The following is a 24,774-nucleotide window of genomic DNA, read 5'->3' as shown; positions in this document are numbered from 1 at the left end:
GCAAAGGTTTGAAGTTAATGCAGTGGGTCTGTAATTATTTGGTTGTGTATGCTCCTTGCCTGGCTTTGCTATTAGTACTATAACACCATGCTTCCAGTCAGCTGGTAACTTCCCTGACTCCCACACCTTATTAAAAAGACTTAAGATTATACTTAATGATGTCTCTGATAGATGTTTTATCATCTCATAACAAATATTATCTCTTCCTGGTAAAGACTGTTTAACCCCTGCAAGCACTTTCTTCAGCTCATATAGAGTAAACTCTGAACCTAAAGTACATCCAGATGGTCCTTTTTCTTCCAATAGTTGAGGGTACTTCTTCAGGATATGTTCCCTATACCTCCTCATTTCATCTGAAAAATTTGAACTACTGTGCACTTAGGTAAATGTTTCTGCTAGTACCTCCGCTTTTTCGCTGTCTGATATGACTAGTTTATCATTATATACTGATACAGGAATGCTGCTATTTCTTTGCTTTCCTCCCATTTTCCTTATCATACTGCAAACTTCATTCATTTCAATATCTTCCCCAATATTGTTGCAAAAATCCCTCCAACACTTTCTCTTAGATGTCCATATTACTCTCCTCACTATGCCCTGTGTTTTTTTTTATAATTAATAAATTCATTCACTCACTCACTCACTCATTTTCTACCACTTATCCGAATAAATTCATTATAATTGAATGATTTTCTAAGTCTCTTAATGCTTTATTCCTTTTACTAATTGCCTCACTACACTCCGCATTCCACCATGGGACGACTTTCTTCCTGATACCAGCCCTTCCTTTTACCTATTTACTTCCTATAGCAGTACTTTGAGAACTTCACATATCTTATAATTAAATCCTCTACATCTTCCATAGACTTACTAATTTTCTAAAGCATTCTGTTATGACATAACTCTTTAAATTTGTCCCAGATTGGCTGATTTAAATTTCCAACTTGGCATTCTTTCCACCACAAGTTTGTGCTATATCTAACTGATGTACTGCTGATAGGGGAAATGATCACTACACACTGTACTTTGATTTAATACTTTCCAATCACATTTTCTAGCAAACATTCAGAGACTAGGTTAAGTCTAAATATTGATATTTTTCCTGTTGTGGACAAATCCACTCTTGTATAGCTTCCACCATTGATGCACACTAATCCTCCCCAATCTAGCATGTCTTCCACAATCAATCCATACTATCTGTGTTGTACTCCCCCATAATGTGTGCTGTGTGCATTAAAATCACCATACCACTTTATAACTTTCTTTCCCTCCAAAAGTTCTAGATTATCCTTGCTTAACCTGTCACATGGATTGTACAAGTTAATTATTCTTATACTGTGTACACCTTCCGAGTCATTCTACGAAACGGGTGCTATTTGGGTCCGCAACATTTGATGAGATGCATAGGGCACAAAAATGTCCCAAAATGTGCTTACAAACCTTAAAGTTATTTATTGAAGTGTTCTTGTTAGCATGATATATAATATAAACACTATTCTTAAAGAATAACATACTATTTTTAATAATTTTGCATTAGTACTTAGCCATTTTCACATGTCCATGTTGACCAACATGACATTTGTATCCAAAATATCACCAAATAAGTTATGTATTTTTAAAAAGAGATATTATTTTCAGAATTATATTTGTGTCCCTTTTCACATAAGATATATTTTATTCAAAATAAACCTTATTTTTTTGTAAATATTTTATGATTTGTGTGCGTCCTTCAATTTGATTTACCACCCCATCACACTAACTTGTTTTATCAATAAATAATGTACTGTTGCTTTAAATGACATCACAAAGCGGAAGTGACATCTTGGAGCCTTGTTGCCGCCAAGAACAAAAACAGACAAGTACTGACATTCCTCTACATTCTTTATATGTTGATTTTTCATGTTAGGCAGCTTCCGTCAAGCTCAAACCAACCACCCGTCACGCAAGATAGAGAGGGAAAAACTAATTTTTATATATTTTTTAAGATTATTAATGCAAATAAAATTATATTTCAGATAGAATGCAGGTATGCTAGGTGAGGAACTTGACCACATGGGAGACATGCGGCCATTTTGGGATGATATTTACCACCCCGTCACATGTTTTATTGTGCCGTGGTGGTAAGGATGTGACGGGGTGGTTTCTGCTTCCCATTTGAATGTGAAGATGTGTGAAATGAAGGATTCTGATAAAGGTTGCATTCACTCAATGGGCCACAGCAGAGAAAGCAAGGGAAGATGCGAGGGAGGGTCCAACCTCTGTCAAGATCACATTGAAGACAACAATGGAGGGGACACAAGACAATCTTGTGGGAGTTATTCCACACTCTTCTCCATAAATTCAAAAGACACACATTCAACATAAATCAACAATACTCCTACTTGCAGAGAGTTGAAGAAGAACTTGTCAAAGAGGAGGCAGTGATCCACATTGACTTCTCTGAAAACTACACATGCAAATACAGCTCAGAGATCCAGCTGTCCACTTGGCTCCGTGCACCAACAAGCTACTCGCACACTGGTGTTTTGTACATAAGTGGTGAAAAAGAGCCCATATGTTTTAGCACAGTGTCACCCTCCAAACACAAAAAGCCCCCAGCTATATGGGAACACATGAAACACCGGTGCTGATTATCTGCAAGCCACATACCCAGATGTATCGGTTCTACACTTTCTGAGTGATGGACATTGTAACCCAATACAAACCAGAAAGGAAAATTTCTTCCTTTTCAGCACAGAGCTTGCAAGACGAGGTCTAAAACAGTGGAACGTGGAACTTTTTTGATGCAATGCCATGGCAAGGGGGCCCCAGAACGGTGTTGGGGGAACCTTGAAAAGAACAGCGGACAAGGTGGTGACCAACAGCCATGACATAACCCGATGCCCATGAGCTATATAAGGCCCTAACTGAAACATCTACCACTGTTAAGATGTTTTATGTATCTCTGAAGCTGTTAAGCAGGCAATGGAAAAGATGCCCAGGCAAGATTCCACCAGTGCCATCCACAATGTGCTCCACGCAAAAGCACCTGAGATGTCAATGCTTCACAACACATCATTTTAACATGACAGCCCAAAAGGTGCCAACAGAAGCAATTGCTTGGGAAAGTGGAGATCTCATTGGGAAGTGGTGCATGCTTAAATATGACAATGAGCTTTATCCTGGGATCATCAACAGGTCAACAGGTTCTTCTGGCCTCCAAAAGATGACTTGCTGTGGTACTGTATCTCTTCAATGATGTGCTCGAAATCATTCAAGCACCACAGCCTGTGACATCCCGCCACATGGAAATACAAAGGGATGTGTGGATGCGACTCTCCCAGTCACTGTAATGATGCCCTTTTTTTTTAGTTTTTCAGAGCATGAACAAAGTTTTCCATTAAATTTCCAATGTTAATGTTTCCCCTCCCCAGTTTTATACATAAGTTTAAAATAAGCATACCATAGAGATACACACTTTGTCCATAGCACCCTGTCACAGTGAAACACTCCGTGACATCAGTTACCACCCCGTCACGGGGTCAATTTGTTAAAAATGTATGTAAAAGAAAATAGATTTTACATAAATTAATGTTGAATGATGTTCTTGTTGTGTGGACTAATCAAATGTAACTTTATTTGTATTTTTTAAGTGTATTCGTTTTTTAAGTACAAACAATGAGGCCATTAAAAAACCAAGAATAATTATTAAAATCACAGACTTTCTATTGATGGTTTCCAAAAAAGGGACATTTTACTATTAGGAAAACATTAGATTTTAAAAATATATTTCTTGTTTTACTACTCTTATGGCATACATATTTTCCGTGACGGGGTGGAAAAAAAAGACTCCCTTGCCAGAATAAAATTGATATTATTAAGTGTGCCTGAGTTGGGAAAATATGTTTTTTTGGAGGATTAACATAATATTTAAAGTTGTAAGTAACAAAAAAAAAAGTTTGTTCTTAATGAAAATGTGGACAATTGCAAAGTGGAAATGGCACCCGTTTTATAGAATGACTCTTCCCATATTTCCACCACTACAACCTCTTGCTCCCCATTTACCTCAACTTTTCTATACCCAATATCTTGTTTAATAAATGTTGCTACCCCTCCACCAGTTCCTTTATTTCTGTCTCTTCTGATGTAATGTATCCAGGAATTAAAACATTTAATTGAGATTTTAGTCATGTTTCTTGAACACGTATAATGTCCGGACTATTTCCTTAATTTGTAATAAATGTTTTGAATTCTTGACAATTGGGATTAAACTTCTTGCATTCCATTGCATTATTGTTAACACCATTATGTACCACCACATGCCTGACTGTATTCTGTCTGACTGATTACTGTTTGTGTCTTAAGCCTTTCATTTATCATATCTACTGTAACATCCTCTAACTGCAAATACTTTTCTGCAGCTCTAATAATGATTTTAATTCTCTCTGTCCTGCTTTCAGTTTGGGAGGAACAATTTAACACTTCTGCTATGAATGCTACAGATGATACTTTATCATCAATTACTTCACTCTCTTTACTTTGCTCTTTCGACACTGTTTTTTGTTGTGGTGCTGTTGTCCTTGTTTCAATTACTTTGTGTGCTTGTTTTACTTACTTTATAGCCTCAGCATATGATATTCCTTCTGCCACTCTGACATTTTGTACTTTAACTGCATTCTTTCTTACTAAACAACCGCCGTATCCTGCACTGTGCTCTCCTCCACAATAACAGCATCTTGGATTAATACCTTGCCCACATTTGCCGTATTCATGCTCACCACCACACCGCACACATCTCTGTTTTCCTTTACAAAATGCGCCATATTTTTGGCATTTGTAACATCTTAGCGGCGGGGGAACATATGGCCAGACATTGTAGCTCATAAAGCCTAAATATACTCTCTCAGGCAATTTGTTCTCATCAAAGTTTAACATTACTGAGAGTCTGTCAGTCTTTTCATTATTTCTAATGCAATGAGCCTCCTGACATCCTTTACTGCAGCCCCAGATATATTTCTTATGATTTTCTCAGCTGAAACATCAGTTGGGATCCCTGTTATCACACCTCTAACCCTATTCTTCTCTTCTGGGATTGAGCATATTACTTTGTGTCCAATCAGTGATTTTATTCCCAGGGCCATCTATCGTCTTTACAGAACAATATCAATTCATCATCCCTCAATGTCTTGATACTTTCAATTGTTCCTAATTTTTGTTTTTGTTAATTTCAAAGGGTTTATGACATTAACAGACTCAGTAGCAAACTTCAGCAATACCTTATACTCCTCTTTCCTCCTTCTTGTCTGGTGATTTCCCTTTTCACTGTCCCCAATTTTTCTTTCTTTTCTGAGTTTCTACCAATTTCCATTCATTACTTGCATTGCCTCCACTATCCTCATCAGCCATTTCATCCTCCATTTCCGGATCACTTCCGGAAGCTACACTAATTCCTACCATCAGCGCTCCACTCACAATCCAGCTGTCACCACCCACCGTGTCTCTTATTGGGCGGCATTTTTATTTTTATAAACATTTTAGGTGTTAGACACTATATAAGGACGCTGCTTTCACATGGTTCCTTGTAAGATGGCCTTCTCAGCTTGTGCACTGTGATTCATCCAACCTTGTTCCTGTTCTGCCTGCCTGGTTTGAATCTGTTTCTGGTTTCTGTGCTTTTGCCTGCCCTGTATCACAACACCTGCCTGTGTACCGGATTATTGGACTGCTTTTTCACCGTGTTTTTGCCTGCCCTGTATTCTTTGCCTGCCTCTGTACTGGATTATAGACTGGTCTTTACGCTGAGTGTTTACCTGACTTGCCTGATTACTTTGTCAAGCTCATTAAAGACTTTTTATTATTTACATCGACGTCCTGCATTTGAGTCCTCCCTTCCGGCCCACCCTGACAAAAATAACCTGAATCTGTCCGTCCCACACTCTCTGCTGAGCTTCAACTATCTGTAAGATTGTCATTTCAGTATTTTAGAGGATTTTCCTACAAATAAAAAATAATATTTAAAAAAAAATCTTTGCAAAACATTCTATAGCAGCTTTAACTTTGGTTCTCTTCTTTAGATTGATTTGTTTTCTTTATCTCTCTCAGCATGTAACACTCAACATTATTTACATTATGATTGTGTTTAATAACATTTTTATCTGCTAATAAAATTGTTAATCAATTAATAACAAATAAATGAATCACCTGACCTTTAATGACATTTTGTGTGTTTCATCAAATAAAAATCAGCTGTAACGAGTGTGAAACGTAATTCATGGCTGATCATCAGTATACATGAAAACAATGAAAAAGCACATGTCTGTATTGTTCTGTATGTAATGTTAGTGCAGTGCTATTAAACTACTGAACTGTTAATAAAATACTCAAATCTGATGGAATGTACAATAACAACCACTCTATTGTTCATCAATAACATTATTAAAGTTATTCAGACAGAGAAAAAGGAGAGAATTTTTACACCACATTTTTGAGTTAAGTATATTTTAAAGATATTTAATTAAAACTAAATCAACACAGTATAAAATTCTGTATGATGTTTTTTAACAGAATCAAAAGTGAAATTTTTAGAGCACCATAAACAAAGGTTTTGTCTTCTCAGTTCAGCAAATCCTTCAGTTTAACATTTTAATTCATTGTATTTCTGAACAACACACAAAGTTTGCATTTTTCAGAGTTTGTGTTTTAGGAATGAAGTTTTACTGTAAGATCAGTGAACTGTATCTAAGTGTGTGATTTGTAATTAATGTAAAGTCTGGGGACTCAAAGTACAATCATATGGTTATAAATTCATATTACATCAAATTTAATGTATGTAATGTCTGACTGGAGATAATAAATAAGATAAAAAAGATAGAATAGAGTATCAAATGATGTACTTACTCAGAAACGTGAAAAACTCACGAAAATAAAACAAAGCCACAATGAAGAGTGGAAATAATGCCCCAATTGCACTTCCTGAAAAACAGAGAATATTAATTACAGAAATATCAGAGTTTTGCTCGAGAAAGTTCAGTTTGAAAATGTGATTATTATTTGTTTTAATTATTGCAAATGAAGCTTAAATAATCTTAACTATGTAAATGTTTCATCAGCATCAGATACACAACTAAAACTGAAATATTACAGGATTAAACTGATCTTAGGATTTGTCTGGCAATGAGACAAGAAAAGTGGAGAATATGTTTAAAAATGAAATAGTTTTAATGTAAAAAGTTAAATGTGTGTCAGGATCTGACCCAGACTTTTTCCACGTATTTTTGTTTACGTTTTGTGATCACGTGTCTGCCCTCGTCTGTTCCTTCCTGCCTCTAAACACCTGTCCCTTATGTGTCTAATTGTCTTGAGTATTTAGTCTTTAGCAGCGCGGAATAATTGTCTGTGAATTTTCACTCGTTAACGTCTTCCCCACTGAGGGGAACAGGGGTGGCTTGGGAGTGCGAGAGAGAAGCGCGTGTGACAAGTGTTTGTTTGGCGGAGGATGCAGCGGTTGGCAACAGCTAGACTGTGACTGGGTAGGAGATGGAAGGAAGTGAGGAAGTGAGGAGACTGGGAGTGAGATGGGATTTGAAGAAGAAGCCGGGAGAGATAGGAGTGTTTGGAATGTAATGCGATCTGGAAAATAGAAAAAAAAAGGCAACATATACTGTAATATATAGATGAAACAGATAGTGAACAAAGTATGACTATAGTAAGTAAACCACAAGAAGAAGAATATAAAGTGATCATGACACTATCTCAGGAGGGGTCGTCATTTGGTGAGGTCATTTGGTAACAAAATCGATAAACAAATTGCTAGGTGAGGTCAAAAATGCAAAAGTATTAAGAAGTGGAGCACTGCAGATTTTCTGTAGGAATAAAAAAACAACAAATGAAAGCCATAGAACTGAGTACAATAGATGGCAAGAGAATAAAATGTGTATTGACTTGAAACAATTCGTTGGTTTGAGGAGTTATCACAGGAATACCGGTAAATATCAAAGAAGATCAAATTAAAGACAATGTAGCAGGGGCAAAAGTGCTTTAAGGTTTAAAACACCTTAAAACAACCAGAAATGGGGAGAAATGCGATAGCCTGATTGTTATGATTAAGTTTGATGAAGCAAGACTTCCAAGTACGTTATTCAGAGGTTACATGAGCTACGAGGTCAGAACATACATCCCTCCCCCACTGAGATGTTTTAAGTGCCAAAGATATGGCCATGTAGCAGCTGTCTGTAAGGGTAAACAAAGATGTGGTAGATGTTCAGGCGAGCATGAGTATGGGAAATGTGGAGAAGGAGTAAAATTGAAATGCTGTAACTGTGGAGCGGAGCACAGTGCAGCCTACCGTGGATGTGAAGCTAGCAAGGGAGCAATGGAGGTGCAAGTCTTGTGAGAAATGTTAAAAAATAGAGGAAAAGAAAGATTTGTTAGTTATGGGAAACTTGTGTTGTTTATGGTTGAGGTGATAAACTGCTCAGCACAAACAGACAGAAAGACAGAGAAGGTCAAAATAATAGTTAAATCAGCGGAAAAATATCTAGGAATAAAAGGGCTTAGCTGTGAAGTAGTTGAAGAAATGATAGTGGAAAAAGTGCAAACTCGCAGTCATGGGCTGGTGGCGCTTTATGATATAAGCTATATTGCAATGGAACTCTAGTAGCCTTATAGCTAATGGACAGGAATTAAAGAGTTTTGTCTCAGATTTAGCGGATAGACCTCATGTAATATGTGTGCAAGAAACATGGTTAAAACAGTTAGACTTTGTATTGTATGGATATAATTCGACTAGGAGAGCTAGAAAAACAGGAAAAGGTGGAGGTGTAGCAACTTTTGTTAAAAATGGGGTAAGATGTAAACTTATTAGTAAAGGGAAAGAACAGGAATCTGTTGTAATTGAAGTATGGTCAGGGGAAGGAATAGCATAAAAATAGTCAATTTTTACAACCCTTGCAATAGATTAAGTTCTGATATGTTGGAATTAGTTTGTGGATCATTGCAGGGCAAAATAGTGGTATGTGGGGATTTTAATGCACACAGTACGTTATGGGGAAGTAAAAACACAGATATAAATGGATTAGCAATAGGGAAATTTATAGATGATAAGGAGCTGGTGTGTATTAATGATGGAAAGGGCACACGGTATAATAGTTCAAGTAATACAGAAAGTGCCATTGATCTACAGTAACACTAGTATCAGTTAGAATTGCAGGAATTAGTGCATGGGAAGTAAGGAGTAGATCGACAGTGGGTAGTGATCACTATCCAATAATAACTAGGATTGGCATAGAGATACACCAGGATGGGGAAGCGAAAATACCAAGGTGGAAATTAGATAAAGCTGATTGGCAGACATTTCAAGAAATTAGTATGTCTAAGTGTGTGGAACTACTGAGTAGAGATATTACAGATGTAGAGGAAATGAATAGTGTCGTAGTCGCAACCATTATACAAGCAGCAGAAGAAACAATTCCTAAAAGTACAGGAAATAAGCAAGGAAAAAGCGTGCCATGGTGGGATGAGAGCTGTAGAATAGCAGTTTAAAAAAGAAACAAAGCATTTAAACAGCGTAAAGCTGATCACACACTAGAAACTCTAATTGGCTACAAAAGGGCACAAGCAGTAGTTAGGAAAACGATTAGATCAGTCAAACACATGTATTGGAGACAGAATTGCAATATAATTGGAAGTGAAACTCAGTTGTCAGATATACGGGGAACAATCAGAAGAATGAGTGGATTAAGTAGAAAGGTGGACATGCCAATGTTATGTAGTAATTTTAAGAATGCAGTTAGTAATGAAATTTATCAACAATAGATAAGCAGAATAGGAATCAGACACTGTTAGAAAACCCTGGAATTAAAGAAAGTAGAACTGCATCAGGAGGAGATATGGACTTGCCTTTTACAATGTTGAATTAAAAAGGGCTATCTTAAATGCACGGCAGACAACACCAGGGAAAGATGCTACTGTATATGTCACAGCATATAGCATTGACATTGGAGGTAGTATTAAGGCTAAATAACATGATATGGAATGCAGGTAAAATCCCAAATGAATGGAAACAGGCAGTGATAGTCCCAATACTCAAACCTGGTAAGAATGCTGTAGACCCGTCAAGTTATAGACCTATAGCATTAACATCACAAATAGGAAAGGTCATAGAAAGGATGGTAACAGATAGGTTAAGTTACTATATAGAAGGCAAGGGTCTCTTTTCAGCGTAGAAGTCTGGATTTCGTAAGGGTAGGGGGACAATGGACTCTGTTTTGTGCTTAGAAGCAGAAGTTAGGAAAGCACAAACTAATAAGGAAAGTGTAATTGCTGTGTTCATTGAAAAAGCATATGATATGCTGTGGAAGGATGGACTACTTATCAAACTTAACAAATTAGGAATAAAAGGTAAATTATTCGGTTGGATACTAGACTTCCTGTACAGAACAATAGAAGTTAAGGTTGGTACAGAGTATGCAAGCAGGCATATTGTGGAAAATGGTACCCCACAAGGTAGTGTCTGCAGCCCCATACTACTCAGTATTATGATAAATGACATTTTTGATCAGGTAAGAGGAAATGTAGGTAAGTCACGAGACTGGGGAGCGAGTAGAGCATCACTAATAAGCATTTATCAGGCTCTCATGAGAACTGCGTCTGACTATGGTTGCTTAGCATATATGTCAGTATCAGAATCTAACCTTAAAAAGCTTGATGTGGAGCAGGCACAGGCGCTCCAGATTTGTACCAGGGCATTTAAAACATCGCCAGTAACTGCATTACAGGTGGAGGCAGGAGATATGCCGTTACGTATTTATGAGGGTCAAGATCATGTTGGCGTATTGGACTAATCTGCAAGGACATAATATGGTGGACCCAATATGGTGCAAAAACTGTCTTGCAAAACTGCACAGAGCATAGCAAAAGAAATTTTTACAGTTTCGGGTGGGTGGGGAATGCTAAGGCTCAAAGTGCAGGTCTCAATCAGCTGCAAATTAGACCCACTGTGGCAATATCAACGATACCACCCTGGAAATTTATACAACCAGCTGTATATATAAACTTACAACAAATACTAAAAGAAAACCCCCAAAAAATGCCAGAGTGGATAATAGTTCAAAACTATGTAAAGAAGTATCAAGAGGAACTATTCATATTTACGGATGGATCAAAGCAGCCAGAATCAGGCCGAACTGGTGCAGCACTGTCAATCTACACTGTGGAGTTAGTAGCAATTTTACTGGCATTAGGGTGGGTGGAGGAAAATAATCCGAACACAGATGTCATTATAGCCTCAGACAGTTTATCAGCATTATTAAGCATTAAGTCTGGGAGAGCATCATGTAGACAAGACCTCATCCATCAAATACTCCACTTGCTTCTCACACTTCACAATAAAAGAATAGGTGTCTCCTTCCTTTGGGTTCCTGCCCATGTTGGGGTGGGCGGAAATGAAATTGTGGATATACTAGCAAAAAACTCTACAAAGCAGAAGTAGAACACAGGTCAAAACTATCATAAAGCAACACTCACTTAAAATATGGCAGGAATATTGGAACACAGCGGATACAGGACGTCACTTATACAGTACACAAAATCAGGTAGCCACAAGCATGAGGAGGGGCAGAAGCCCAAGGGAAGAGATGCTAATCTCATGGCTTAGAACGGGTCACACTGGTGTAAATACAACACTGTACAGAATAAGAAAACATCCCACTGGATCATGCACTGATTGTAATGTACAAGAGACAGTAAAGCATATACTGTTAGACTGTAAAAAATATGAAGAAGATAGGGCAGAGTTAAAGGCATGCATGGATGGACACGAGCATTTATTAGGAAAAGTGTCTATTAGAATACACAGTTTATTAATTTTGTTTTTATAAAAATATTGGGTTAAGTGAAAGAATTTAAGTTTTTTTTTCCTTCTTGTCTCCCCCCCTCTCCTTTGATGTCATTCTAGTGCCCACACTCCAGTCTAGTAGGTGGCAGTAATGCACCTATAAGATGAGTTGCCAACCGCCATTAAACTCGAAAGAAGAAGAAGAAGAATCACTGTCTGTGGTTGTGTTTTGTTTGGTCTTGGTTGTGTCTGTGTTTGGTTTTGTTTGTTTTATTAATAAACCGTGTTTCTTTCTTCTTTTTTTTTTTTAACTATTCTGCATTTGGGTCTGTTTTTTTAACCCCGGTTTAATGACAATGTGTGTAAAATTAATTACATTAAATTCTGTGCATGGATTCTAAATGTTTTATAAATATTAAATAACCTTTATGATAAGAAGTGTAACATTACCTGTAAAAAGTGCCACTTACTTTGCAATCCCAGTGTAAAAAAACTTATTCGTAGAATATCACTGAGTTCTGTAATCCTGTAAATCCTGTATGGACTAATTACTGTAGTCCTTTTACAGCATACTGTATTGGGAAAAGAAATAATTATTAAAAGGTTATTTCAGAGGTGTGCAAGACCTGTTTAAAAAGAAAACTAATTAAAAAAAAAAACATGAATGGTCTTTAAATGTTTTATTACAGCTAGAAAACAAACCCAAAACAAAAGGGAAAGTTTATACACCAGGGAACTTATTCCAGTTTTAGGTCCTGTGTAACTGAGATGTATTAATATACAGCAAACTGCAATATGTCTTTACATGTGAATAATTATAGAACAGAATCATATAGAACAGACATGAAATAAATAAAATACCATAAATATAATGTCCTCAACACAACACCTGATTCAGTAGGACTGAGAAACAGAAAATAACAGGGATTCACACAGAGGATAAAAGTGCAATTATACTTATAAATAAATAAATAGATCATTCCAAATCCCACTGTTTAAGCCTCATCACCTGCTGTAGGTTATAACAGACTTTAAAAATCAATTAATTAGAGCAACCAATTAATTTTTTAAAGGAAATAAATAAAGTGAGAAATTAAAGAGGATGTTGTCAGCAGGGATGGTGAAACTTATTCAATAATGGTGAACCTTATTTAAACATCTGTAAAATCACTGATTTAAAATCATTTACAATTATAAACAGAATTTCTTTTTTTTATTTTAAATGTGCCTAATTATTTAAACTCTACTGTATATTATTCTGTTATTTAATGTATCATTCAAACATTAAACAGAGTAAATTGTTCAGCTGCTCCATAGACTCATTAAATATTAATCATCTCTTATATCTGTCACCTTTTCATGTTTTTCTAGATACAAGACCTTAGAAATTTAAATGAAATTGAATCTGAACAGATTCACTATTATTTACTGTATGTAGAAATGTTTAATTTTAGTGTATTAGATGTTAAGATGTGAGATTATGAGGCTGCAGTCTTCACACTCACTAAGTGTGGATTTAAATCCATGTAGTGAAAAGTTCATATTGTTTCAGCTGAAACTACAGACTTGTAACACAGAGCTGTGTCTCAGTGAGTCTTGTGTGACTTCAGACTCAGTGTGAAGTCCAGCGCCTCCATCTGACTGTCTGATGGAACTACAACATTTCACACTTATGTTCTGGCTGTAAACACATTCACAAACTCTGAGGATATGAACTCACGGAATGACGTCTTGGGATAATATTAATAAATAAATGTAACACAGACATCTGAATTCTGAATGACTGACAGCATCGTAGGTGTTTCTTGTATTAAGAGTGTCAAGTGTCATGAAGCTGTTATTGTCAATTCAAACAGATGGTGTAGTACACAGTGAAATGAAAAAAACGTTCCTCTAGGACCCCGGTGCTACATAAACCACAGAGCTACCTAAAACGACACAGAACTAAGGACTAAGTCCACAAACACTACATAAAGTTTTATATGTGTCCAAGACAGTGCTGCTTCTGCCTGGAATCACTTTCCCCTTCTTCTGTCTCACATAATGCTGTGCTGATGTTCCCAAATTCCACAATCACAGAGTCAGCAAACAGATACTGCTAAATATTTCTTCACTTTCTTTTGTTTTCTTGGTGGATTGTGGGCAATTTTTACTAATCACCAGACCAAAACCAATAACTGAACTTGACTAAAGCCTAACAAAGCTAACTTCATCTGAGGATCTGAGAACTTTGTGTGTGCAGTTTGCTGAACAGCAGTCTGTTCCTAACCTGTTCAACAGATACCACAGAAATCTTTACAAATATGAAATGTTGTTATAACTGCTCTACACGTGCACAGGTAGAGGAGTCACTTTATATGATTATATACCGGTCACAACAGGATTTTGAGATTTTGGCATCACAGAAATTAATACTTAATCCAGAAAATACAGAATTCAGATGGAATTTTTCAAAATTACTGTAGAATGTTTGTAGATTTTGGCAAAGACAAAGCATATGACTAATGAACTACTATTACTGTATTCTTCTTAACTTAAAATTCTGGAAATTCAATTCAATATCAATTTCATAATAACATAATCTGAACACAGCTTTATAGAAACCTGAGTGACACCAAAGAGTGTGATCATTACTGTACAGATGAACACAACAGAGTCAGTTAGTGTGTGATGAAAGTCTGAGTTATTTATAGTTTTATTATCTTTAGTTTTAAATTTAAGTATATAATATAAAATTAAAGTTATCTATTGTTTAATGATTGGAGCTTGAAAATAGACTGTTTTTTTTTGTTGCAAGTAAAATATACACACTGCTTTTATTCCTGTTTCTATTAGACTCTAGGTTCTGGACATGTAATCATTCATCTTCTTTATGTTAAATAACAAGCAGGGAGAATCAATGCTTCACAAGCCCAGAGAAAGGAAAAGTTACGATAAACTGAGAATGTTCTGCATCCTATATTTATTTACAGGTTACCTGAGATACAAAATCTCAAAGTGCTTCATATTCACTATACTGTAGATGTTACACAGGGTGTTATAATGGCACTGTAATGCTTATATAGTAAACTAGATGGACAATTATCTTTAAACTTAAAACACTTTAAACAATGAGTGCCTGAACTGAATGTAGTACTGTACATTTGTATCAATTCTATAATTTAATATGAAAAAAAAGATTTTCGTAAAAGTAATTTTACATTTAAAGTAAACAATATCATTTACCCACATCAACTGTCTATACACACACACATACACACACTGTGTAATATAAAATAATAAATGGTTGAAACACCTACCTACAGCGATAAGACCCAGAAGAGGAATAAGTAGCAGAAGGAGCACAATGATCAGAGCCACTTTCATTTCAGTGCTGTATCTATAGTAGATATCCACAAAAATAGCTAGACAATAAAAATAAAAAAACTTTAGTATATATTACACAAGTGCACACCATGCTTTGTTAGGATCAACATCAAATGGAAAAAAAATAAATACAGAATTAAATATTTCTAAAGGAGGCAAATAATGTATGTAATGTATTACATAATGTATGTAATAATGTATAAAATATATATTCTAGATTTAGGGATCATTCATACAGTAGACTTTATCACATCAACTGCAGCAAGCAGCCATAAAAATTCATTCAGGTACTGATTTGTTTTACTCAAAGCTGCACTGGAGGAGAGCTGACAGAATTGTCACAGCACAAATATAATATAGCAGAATTAAAATACAGTGTCATATACGTCATTAGTGTCATGCTAATTTTCTTTGTATATAATTGTAGCATCATTTACAGGATGTACACAAGTACATGACTTCTCTATTTCTATTAGAAATAACCAGTGGAAATAATCTGAACCACAGGGCATCAGTAATAATTCAGACAGCTGACTGCAGACTTCTTAGGGACAGGAACGATGGTGGTCTTCTTTAAGATTGTTTTTGAGGATATGAGAACGAACATCACAACCTGGTGCTTTTCTTAAGTTGACCAGACTGAGCCATTAAAACAGCGTTCAGTTGTTAAGGTCTGTTGAACGTTTCACTGCAAGGATGGTGATGTTATCCCCAATTCTTCAGGTAGACGTCCCCATGTCACAGATTTTTCCAACCTTTCCTCACATGCTTGAGGTCAGATCCTTGAGAGTTTGCCATGATCTTGTCTCTCTAACTCTTCTTTGCAGACATGATGACCTTCTGTAGGTCAGACCTGGACTTCCTGTGTCTCTGTGTCACCAGTGTGTGGCCCTGACATCAGCATTCACCCAGGGTTTCTGGCTTGGGAAGGATTTAATGCTGATTTTTGGAATAGTTTTCTGGACACATACTCATACTAAAACTTTCAGGTTCTTCACTGGACTTGAACTGCTGAAATTGTATTAAAAACTGGAAAAATGTGGGTGTTTTATAACTTTTGACCGGTAGTGTACATGTACAGTGTCCTTTAATCAATGTTCCAATGGACTCATGTGATGTTACAGATCTGCTTCTATTTCTGAACAGTGTAAGATGGAGCTTTTTTAGTTTCAGTTAAAATGTACAGCACTCGTACTATTGTATTCACATAATGTAGGAAATGTCATTTAAATAAAAATGTAAACAAGAAAAGTTAGAATTGTGTGATTCTGTAATGAGAACAATACATTGGATTCAAAACACTTTCATGATTTGTTTGTTTGTTTGTTTTTATGTCACAAAATGTAATTTGTTGCAACATTTACTGTGCAGTTTCCTGATACTTTGGTACCTCATTTTAGCGTTTAACTGAAACTGGATAACTTTCTGAACTATTGGGTTTTGTATCTATTTCATCTAGATAGATATAAAAATATAAATAATAACAGATGGTAGATAATAATCAAATAGAAATCTTATGTAGAAGTGAAACAAATCTTTGCCTTCTCCTTCTGTAAGTTTGCACATAATTTGTTCTTAGTTGCATAAACTGTTTCTCAAGTAATCCGGAAGAAAAATCTCACAATTAAACAAATTACACAAATTGCTTAGGCAAACATACAAGGAGAGGGTAAAGATACACTCACAAAGTTCTGACATATGGAAGCTGGATTGTGGCACCGCTGTGTAGTGTAGTGACGTGTTATCTAACATTATGGTGCAGTGGCAGGTCAGTGGATAAGACACTGACATCCTGACTGTGAGGTTGTGAGGTCAGATCCCAAGCTGCTTCTGCTGAACCCTTGAGGATGTGACTGTAGATTGCTTATAGTTTTATAATTAGCTGGTTAGTAATGTCATTTCTACATTTATGCACCATATCCTGCTTCCTCTGAACCAGCTATATGTATGTGTTACAGTGACGGAACACTCTAAAGTTAAAAACTCCATGGTGATGTGTTTTGCCATGTGGCCAGTGGACGTACAAAGTAATTTTCACCACTGATTCCCCTGCTGAAGTGATGATTCCCCAAATGTGCAGAACTCAACAAGGTATTTAGTAAGAGTAGAGTAACTAAACGGTCTTCACGAGAGAGGAGTTCAGGACTTCATCTCCTGGATCAGCCCAATACCTTTGTCTACATCTGACTTACTGCAACTGAGCTCCTGATTTGTGGGACCATGAAACATAACACTGTATGATCAATTATGTAACATTCTGTATGCAGATACTCAGACCATTGTCCCATAGAAACACATGATTTTAAAATTTTTGTATTCCTTAATTGGTTCTTTCCTAACTTTACACATATTACATGTATGTAATAAGATCTTGCAGATAGTAACAGTGTGATGGTTTCATGTATACTCACAAGAATAAGCAGCAACAGTTATCACAGTGTACTGTAGTAGAATTGCCAAGTTGGTAATTAATCGTTTGGGAAAATCTGCAATATAACAAATACACAGCATGTAGTGATTAGGCAAGTGTTTCTTTAGTCTTGCATAGAGTCCACATTTTTACTAATTCCTAGATCCAAAACGCCTAAATAATCAAAAGTACTGATGAACTGGTGAAGGTGTTGTTGAAGGTAGCAGAAAGCAACAGGTGAACAAAAGGTGGTATTCAAACTGTGGGAGAAAATCTAGGAGAGATACAGGTAAGGTGTGAAAAATAAAAAAAAATTTTTATGCCTTCGCCACCAAGACATAGAGGTGCTTGTGCCTCCTTCTGAGACTCTTGTACCTAAGACTATTACACAATGCTGTATGAATATTCCTCATCTCACTTCAGTAATCCTTCTCTGAACTCAACATATTCGCTCATTCACGTCTGTCTCAGTAAGTGATAATGTAAAATAAAATATTTCAACATACTGTATGTTTGACTTCCTTGCTCATGTAAGTCGTTATTAAAAATATATATAAAAGATGTATTGAAAATTTTCCACTGCACAGCATCAAAAAAGTCAAATCTAAAACTTTATAATTAATTGTAATGGTGGCGACTTAAAAAAATATTTGTTTCCTGGTCTGTTATCTAACATTATACAGTTTTCTTAAAGAAAATCAAACTATTTGTTAAAAGATTAAAATAATTAAAAGAAAAAATAATATTGTGTCAACTGCATTAACTCCTACCTCTGACACACACAGGATGGGGCGCTGCATTATTCTGGCATGGGTTTGTAATCATGTATAAACTGGATTATGGGCCACATGACCCAGCAGTGAGAATTTAAAACTGGACTTTTTGTAATAAAACAATGACTGTAAAGTTCTCACAGGACCAGTGATAATCAAATCATACCTGGAAATGTTTTCAAATCGAGAGCAATCCAAAGTAGGAAAAGGATCCGTGCAAAATTAAGTGCTGAACAAGTTGCTGCTTCAGTAAAATACCCTGGAGGAAAAATAAATACATTTTTCAGCCAATAAGAAAATTGTTAGACCAACAACCCAGTGAGTTATAGTCATAATAGTATCTCTTTAATCTAGAACTGTACCAAAAAACCTAGAATTATTATAACGGTCAATTGATCGTGACATATTTCAGCTATAAAATGTCCTTTAATATTTAGTATTTTAAACCTTCATGGCACAACTGAATTTACAAGGGGTTAAATATCTTTAGTTTACAACTGTAACCCCAGATCTCAGGTGGCATGAGTAAGGTGTGTTTGCATTGTCCCTCAGTAGCAATTTTCCATTACACCAGCCAGGATTGACTGGCAGAGGTTTCTTCTCAAGACCACACCTAGACCACCGGTCTCAAACTCAATTTACCTGGAGTCCTGGGCCGCATTAGGTTTTCCACAAAAAAATCTTTGTTAAAAAAATACCAATCTTCTCAAATCTCTTTATTTTTTTTAACACAAAATAAGATGAAAATATAAATAAACAAATTAAGAATTAATAAGAAAATAAATAAATCAACCAGTAACAAATAAATAAAATAATAATAATAATGAAAATAATAATAATAATAATAATAATTAGATTTCTCTAGTCAGCGACTATATGTGGTTTCTTCAGTCTTCTATATCTGCTGCATTCAGATTGAAATATCTGTCTTAACAGTTCTTTAACCTTTAACCTTCTGTGAATGGCTTTCCTGCATTAGCAATCATCTCACTAACCACGTAGCTAGCTTCGACTGCTGCATTATTCTCTTTGGTTGCTTTCTTGAAGAAATCTTGTTGCATCAGTAGACATGTTTTAAGATTGGCAACCCAGTTGGCTCTTTCATCTCCCTGGTATTATGCATATTCCTCAGTATGTCTAGTTGTGTAAAAACGTTTTAAATTGTATTCCTTGTGCACCGCAACTTTCTCTGTGCAAATAAGACACGTCGGGGTGCCCCTGTGCTCAACAAAGAAATATTGCATTTCCCACTTTTACTGAAATTGTCTGTGCTCATCACCAACCTTTCACTTCACTGCAAGCTTTGAAAAATCCCGGCGCCTGCACGTCACTTTGAATTTATTGTGTCAGAGAGCGAGACCTCATATTAACTCTAGAAGTGCCATTGGCATGTCTGTATAATATATATTACGTTTATATACGTATATATACGTATAATGTTTCGCTGGGCAGCAACTTAAAAAACTTTTTTTTGAAGTGTTGTGAATGCAGCACGCTGGGACGAATGTTCGCGTGTGCACAATAGAAACAAGGCAGCCAGACACAGAAGTAAACACTACATGGCAACGCTGCTGTAACATTCACTCATTGAGAAATGTTTCTCAGCTTGCATCAAACCTGGCCGCACCCGAGAGCCATATACCCCCACCGTGATTGGTAGGTTCGTTCAGCTCCACATTCAACAATGTAAAGTGCCATACATATCAAACTTGCGGGCCGCACTAACATTAAACTTTCATATTAAGACGGGGGCCACAAACTATCATCACGTGGGCCGCAATTCGCCCATGGGCCACGGGATTAAGACCCCTGACCTAGACAGTCTAGAAAAGATCACTTCTTCCTCAGTCTGCCTAAGGAGGGTGGTACAATGAGATGGTCAGACATGCTAGTAATAACTTGGTCACCCATGGTCAATTGTTATAAAGATAAAGATTGTGCAAGCCTGTGGGAGGTTGTAGATCTAATCTCTCACACATTCCTAGATGTGGTACAAAGAACAACTTGTGTGTACTTGTCTTATTTTTGGCTTTCACATGTGTGATTATGAAGTTTATCCTGATACAATTGTAAACAGTAAGAAACAATAATTACCATCAGTGAAACCCCAGAGGATGAAGACAATGGACATAGTAATGTTAGGACAAAGGACATGTGCACACTGTATAGCTAGGGCTCTTCTGCTGCTGTCCTCTACAAACAAATAAACAAAACATTTGTATTAAATTTACTTTGAGTTCAAATGTAAACTTACCAAACTTCTGAAGTATTAAAATAAAGACCAGACTTACCTTCCTTTTTATAAGATGTGTAAGATAGAGAGCCTAGTATAAGTGATCCGATTACAACTCCAAGAATACACAAAATTAAAATTGCAATATGCAGAAAGGAAAGACCTGCATGACAGAGACACCAGAGTTATTAAATGGCCAATTTTGCTTTCTTTAGAGTAATGCACACCACATGATGTTAGCCCTGTTAATTTAATTAGACATAAAAATAATAACACTGACCACACTTTAAAAATGAAGTATTTTTACAGAATATAATATGAATTAGGTGAAAATGTTTACCCACCAATCTCCTTTATTTCAATCAGAGTTTCTCCAGAATCCAGCTTTGTGTAAACAGCACACTTATAAACTCCTGCATCTTTACTGGTCACATCTGTAAGCAGGAGGGAGAAGTTTCCATGAGCGATCTCCTCTGTGAAGAAATGAGCTCTTTCATGATAACGCTGGTTCTGAGACTTTGGTTGACTCTCTCCATTCTGCCACCAGTGCACAATAATTTCACTGTCTTTTCTTTTCCAATCCACTTCAAGATCTTCCAATGGAAGAGGAGTTTCCACAAAGCAGGGCAGCATCACTGAGTCTCCCAGCTGAACAATGAGAGGACCAGGTGGGCCGTGGACTTTGAACCCTAAAGTGAATACAAACACTGTTAAAAGATGTCGACCTAATGTGTTAAATGCTGTTCAGGTCAGCATGTCTCAATATTCTTCCCACAGTTGTGTGGGTTGCCTTCATGTAGGCAATATCAGTTTCCTTTACTCTGTTTAGAAACAAAAGTTCAAAGGGTGGCGTCCAATCTGATCCGCCTTATGTTACCTTGGCTAAGATAAACCAAAGTCCAGGTGTAGGAGGTAACTCAGTGTGCCTCAGGTTGGATAAATATCTTTATTATTCTGTGTTGTACAGCATTTCTTGTTTAAAGCTTAAAGTTAAGAATTATGGTAATTTGATAGGTTTAGGGTTTGGCTTGTAGGTGGAGTCAGATCAGGTTTAATTCCGAACAAGCTCCCTGTACTTCTGGTTCTGCAGGTAAGAATATCTCAATAGACAATTTACTCTAAATTGCCCCAGTTGTGAATGAGTACAGTATATGTTCGTGTGATGCACTGGGATGGACCACAGAAACCTTAATGAAACCTTTTAAAGCCGAGGTTTTGGCTCCTGGGCAGAGTTCATCCCACTGACTGGAGGACTGGAGGTGCTGAATTATTAATCTAGAAACTTTTTGATCCTTGTACCGTATCTACAGAGGAAGAGCATTATCACTTCCTGCAAATGCATGAACCACAAATGCCACAATAAACATGAAATGGATTTATTGATTACAAATGTAATTATATAATATACAAATATATATTTTCTCCTCCTGGTTCAGGTTGATCTGCAGTTTTCCAGGTGACTATGATGAGTTGAATCAGGGATAAAACATCACTGCATTTACATTGCATTTCAGCTTCGTATAACTAAAAGTGAATTCACAGAACACCAAAAAGCAGAATAGTAGTTCACATTACTCTCTCAGATAAAAACTAACAGCAACAAATAAAAGTCAATTATCAACGCAGTCACAACAAATATTTGTTGTGTTAATAATCTTTTACAATTTTATTTTGTAAACTGACTACATTTTCTATCATCTTTAAATCATTTGAAGTTGTGTTCAGATGAGTTCTGCTTTTAGAATCAGGTCGCATGTCTATTGAAGCTTTGCTGTGTAAAATATACAATTTGAGGTTATTACAAATTAGAATGAAATTAAAATTATTATAATTATAATTATAATTTAAAAAAGTTTATGTTGAGGGGACTTTAATATGATGAAATAATTTAATATTAATATTAAATTAGTGAATCATCGGTTTAAAATGATTCAGTGAAATTTAAATTAATCTCTGAAAAACTGCTTTTTTACAAATATAAAACAGACTACAGTCTTTTGATCAGGCGAAAGTTGTAGATACCTGAACAGTCCTTCAATGTTTTTTTTTTCTTCGTGTTTCCTAAGAAGACTGACGTGTTTCCTAAGAAGACTAAGAAGTGATTTATATCTGTGCATAATTATAAGGATCAAACTTCACTGTAATGTGTCGTGTGGTTAATGGAATGTTTTCTCTGTCAATCACAGACACTTTCTGTGACATACAATTTTAAATCACGGCTACAACAATAAGTGTTTTGTATTGTCCAAGCCTACTTTAAAGCAAAAATCAAATAAAAACAAAAGTGTTTCTCTAATGGCTTTTTGCTGCTCAGATTGGCATTTCACAATGTTCACAAGAGTCTTATGATCAGAACTGTAACCTGACACCAGATGTGGATCAGTAGGATTTTTTTTAATGAAATTCAGATACATCAGATATAATCAGATTCACACTACTTACTAAGTCCTTAGCCCTGTCTCTGTGTTATGTAGCACCATGATCCTGGAGAAACGTTGTCTCATTTCACTGTGTAATGTAACAGTTATATATGGTTGAAATGACAATAAAAGCTTCTTGACTTGACTTGACTTGACTTGACTTGACTTGTTGAACCAAAACCACTGTAGACTTTCATGACTGCTGTGCAAATATTTGCTTTAGTTTTCCTTGCGTTAGAATCCTAATGGTATTAAACCCCTGTATTCATTATAAGAAACAATAAAATAACTACCAATAACTATAATAAGAATTAAGAATTAAAATTATTATTGTAATTATTATTATTATTATTATTATTATTATTATTATTGATCCTCTGTATTAGTTTTCTGATTTTAATTCTGTTCTTGGTGTTTGCCCTGGTTAAGTCTGTAAAAGAGTCAGAATGAAGAAAAGAAAACTCATGACAAATCTAGTGATGTTGAGAAGATGGTAGAGACTGTTCACATAACAGCTGCTAACTACACAAGCTGAGAGGGCAGGTTCACTCCGATCACAAACAGGGTGTAAGACAACAAGCAATCACTGATCCCTGTCGTTCCAGTCAACAAATTACTGAGCAGTGATTTTCCCTCAAATTAATCACTGATACTTGGTGATATTTACAGTAATGAAAATTAAAACTGTAATTTCTTGCACAAACATTTTTCTCCATTGTAAAAATATCTTAAAAACTCTATTCTACTGCAAATCTGTCATCAGAAAATCCTCCTCCGTTTTGATATACTAATAACCATGACTATTCAATGACTTTGCAAATTTGTCCATGACTGTATCTAGTTTATAAATATAAATTAATAAAGTAATTTCCATAATTTTTGATGCCTGCAAGGAAGCACATTATCACTTCCTGCAAATGCATGAATCAAACCCTCAAGTTTTATTTTTAACAAATGACACAATACACACTTCTGTTAGATTTAGTGATTTACCGATTACTAATGTATTTTATATCAAAAACTATATTTATATAAGTGTTAATACATGATAGAAATGTATTTATATAAGTATTTATATACCATAAAATGAGTGTATTTATGTATGTAAATGTAATATTATGTATTTATATATTTCTGTTTCCTGGTTCAGGTTGAAATGCAGTTCTCAAGACAAACTACTATGAGTAAAAAAAAAAACATCTTCACACAGATAAAATCTTACACTGCATTTCAGCTTTGTATAACTAAAAGTGGATTCACAGAGCACTAATAAGCAGAATAATACTTTACATTACCGTCACAGATGAAAACTATCAGCAAGAAAAAAAAGTACATTTTCAGAACAGTCCCCATTTCTGTGAAGAAAACAACACAAACACACACAACCCCCTCACCCCACAACCACACCCTCCAATAACACCTGAGCACATTGTACAAATATGTGTTGTGTTAATAATCTTTTAAAATTTTATTTTATAAACAGACTAAATTTTCTATCATATTTAAATCCTTATCAAACTGTGTTCAGCTGAGTTCTGCTCTTAACATGAGGTTGCATAAATATTAAAGCTCTGTCGTGTACAATATACAATTTATTAATATTAAATTAGTGAATCATCAGTTTAATTCGATTCACTGAAATTTAAATGAATCTCTGCAACACGGATTTTAAAAAAAATATGTAATAGACTATATTGTTTTTGATCAGGCGAAAGTTGTAGATACCTAAACGGTCCTTCAAAGTTTTTTCCTTCGTTTTT

At 35.7% G+C, this 24,774-nt stretch overlaps 2 protein-coding genes across 5 annotated transcripts in view; both read right to left on the bottom strand.

The window, feature by feature from the left end:
* Positions 1-24,774, bottom strand: part of LOC113650988 — a 142,917-nt gene that overhangs the window by 32,833 nt on the left and 85,310 nt on the right. The gene's annotated exons all lie outside the window — the stretch shown is intronic.
* On the bottom strand, positions 5,993-24,396 carry LOC125145291 (myelin-oligodendrocyte glycoprotein-like). The gene is made up of 9 exons (XM_047816967.1): positions 24,310-24,396; positions 20,939-21,283; positions 20,653-20,757; positions 20,456-20,554; positions 18,528-18,620; positions 17,590-17,664; positions 15,112-15,216; positions 12,283-12,384; positions 5,993-6,951 (listed from the first exon to the last, which is right to left on the bottom strand). Exons 1-9 carry the CDS (start codon positions 24,365-24,367, stop codon positions 6,860-6,862), a joined length of 1,074 nt encoding a protein of 357 aa, XP_047672923.1. The 5' UTR covers positions 24,368-24,396; the 3' UTR covers positions 5,993-6,859.

The sequence above is a fragment of the Tachysurus fulvidraco genome, chromosome 8, assembly GCF_022655615.1.
Source record: "Tachysurus fulvidraco isolate hzauxx_2018 chromosome 8, HZAU_PFXX_2.0, whole genome shotgun sequence".
In the NCBI taxonomy this organism is placed as follows: Eukaryota; Metazoa; Chordata; class Actinopteri; order Siluriformes; family Bagridae; genus Tachysurus; species Tachysurus fulvidraco.
The sequence above is the reverse complement of the archived record's forward strand: the minus strand, read 5'-3'. Positions and strand labels throughout refer to the sequence as shown.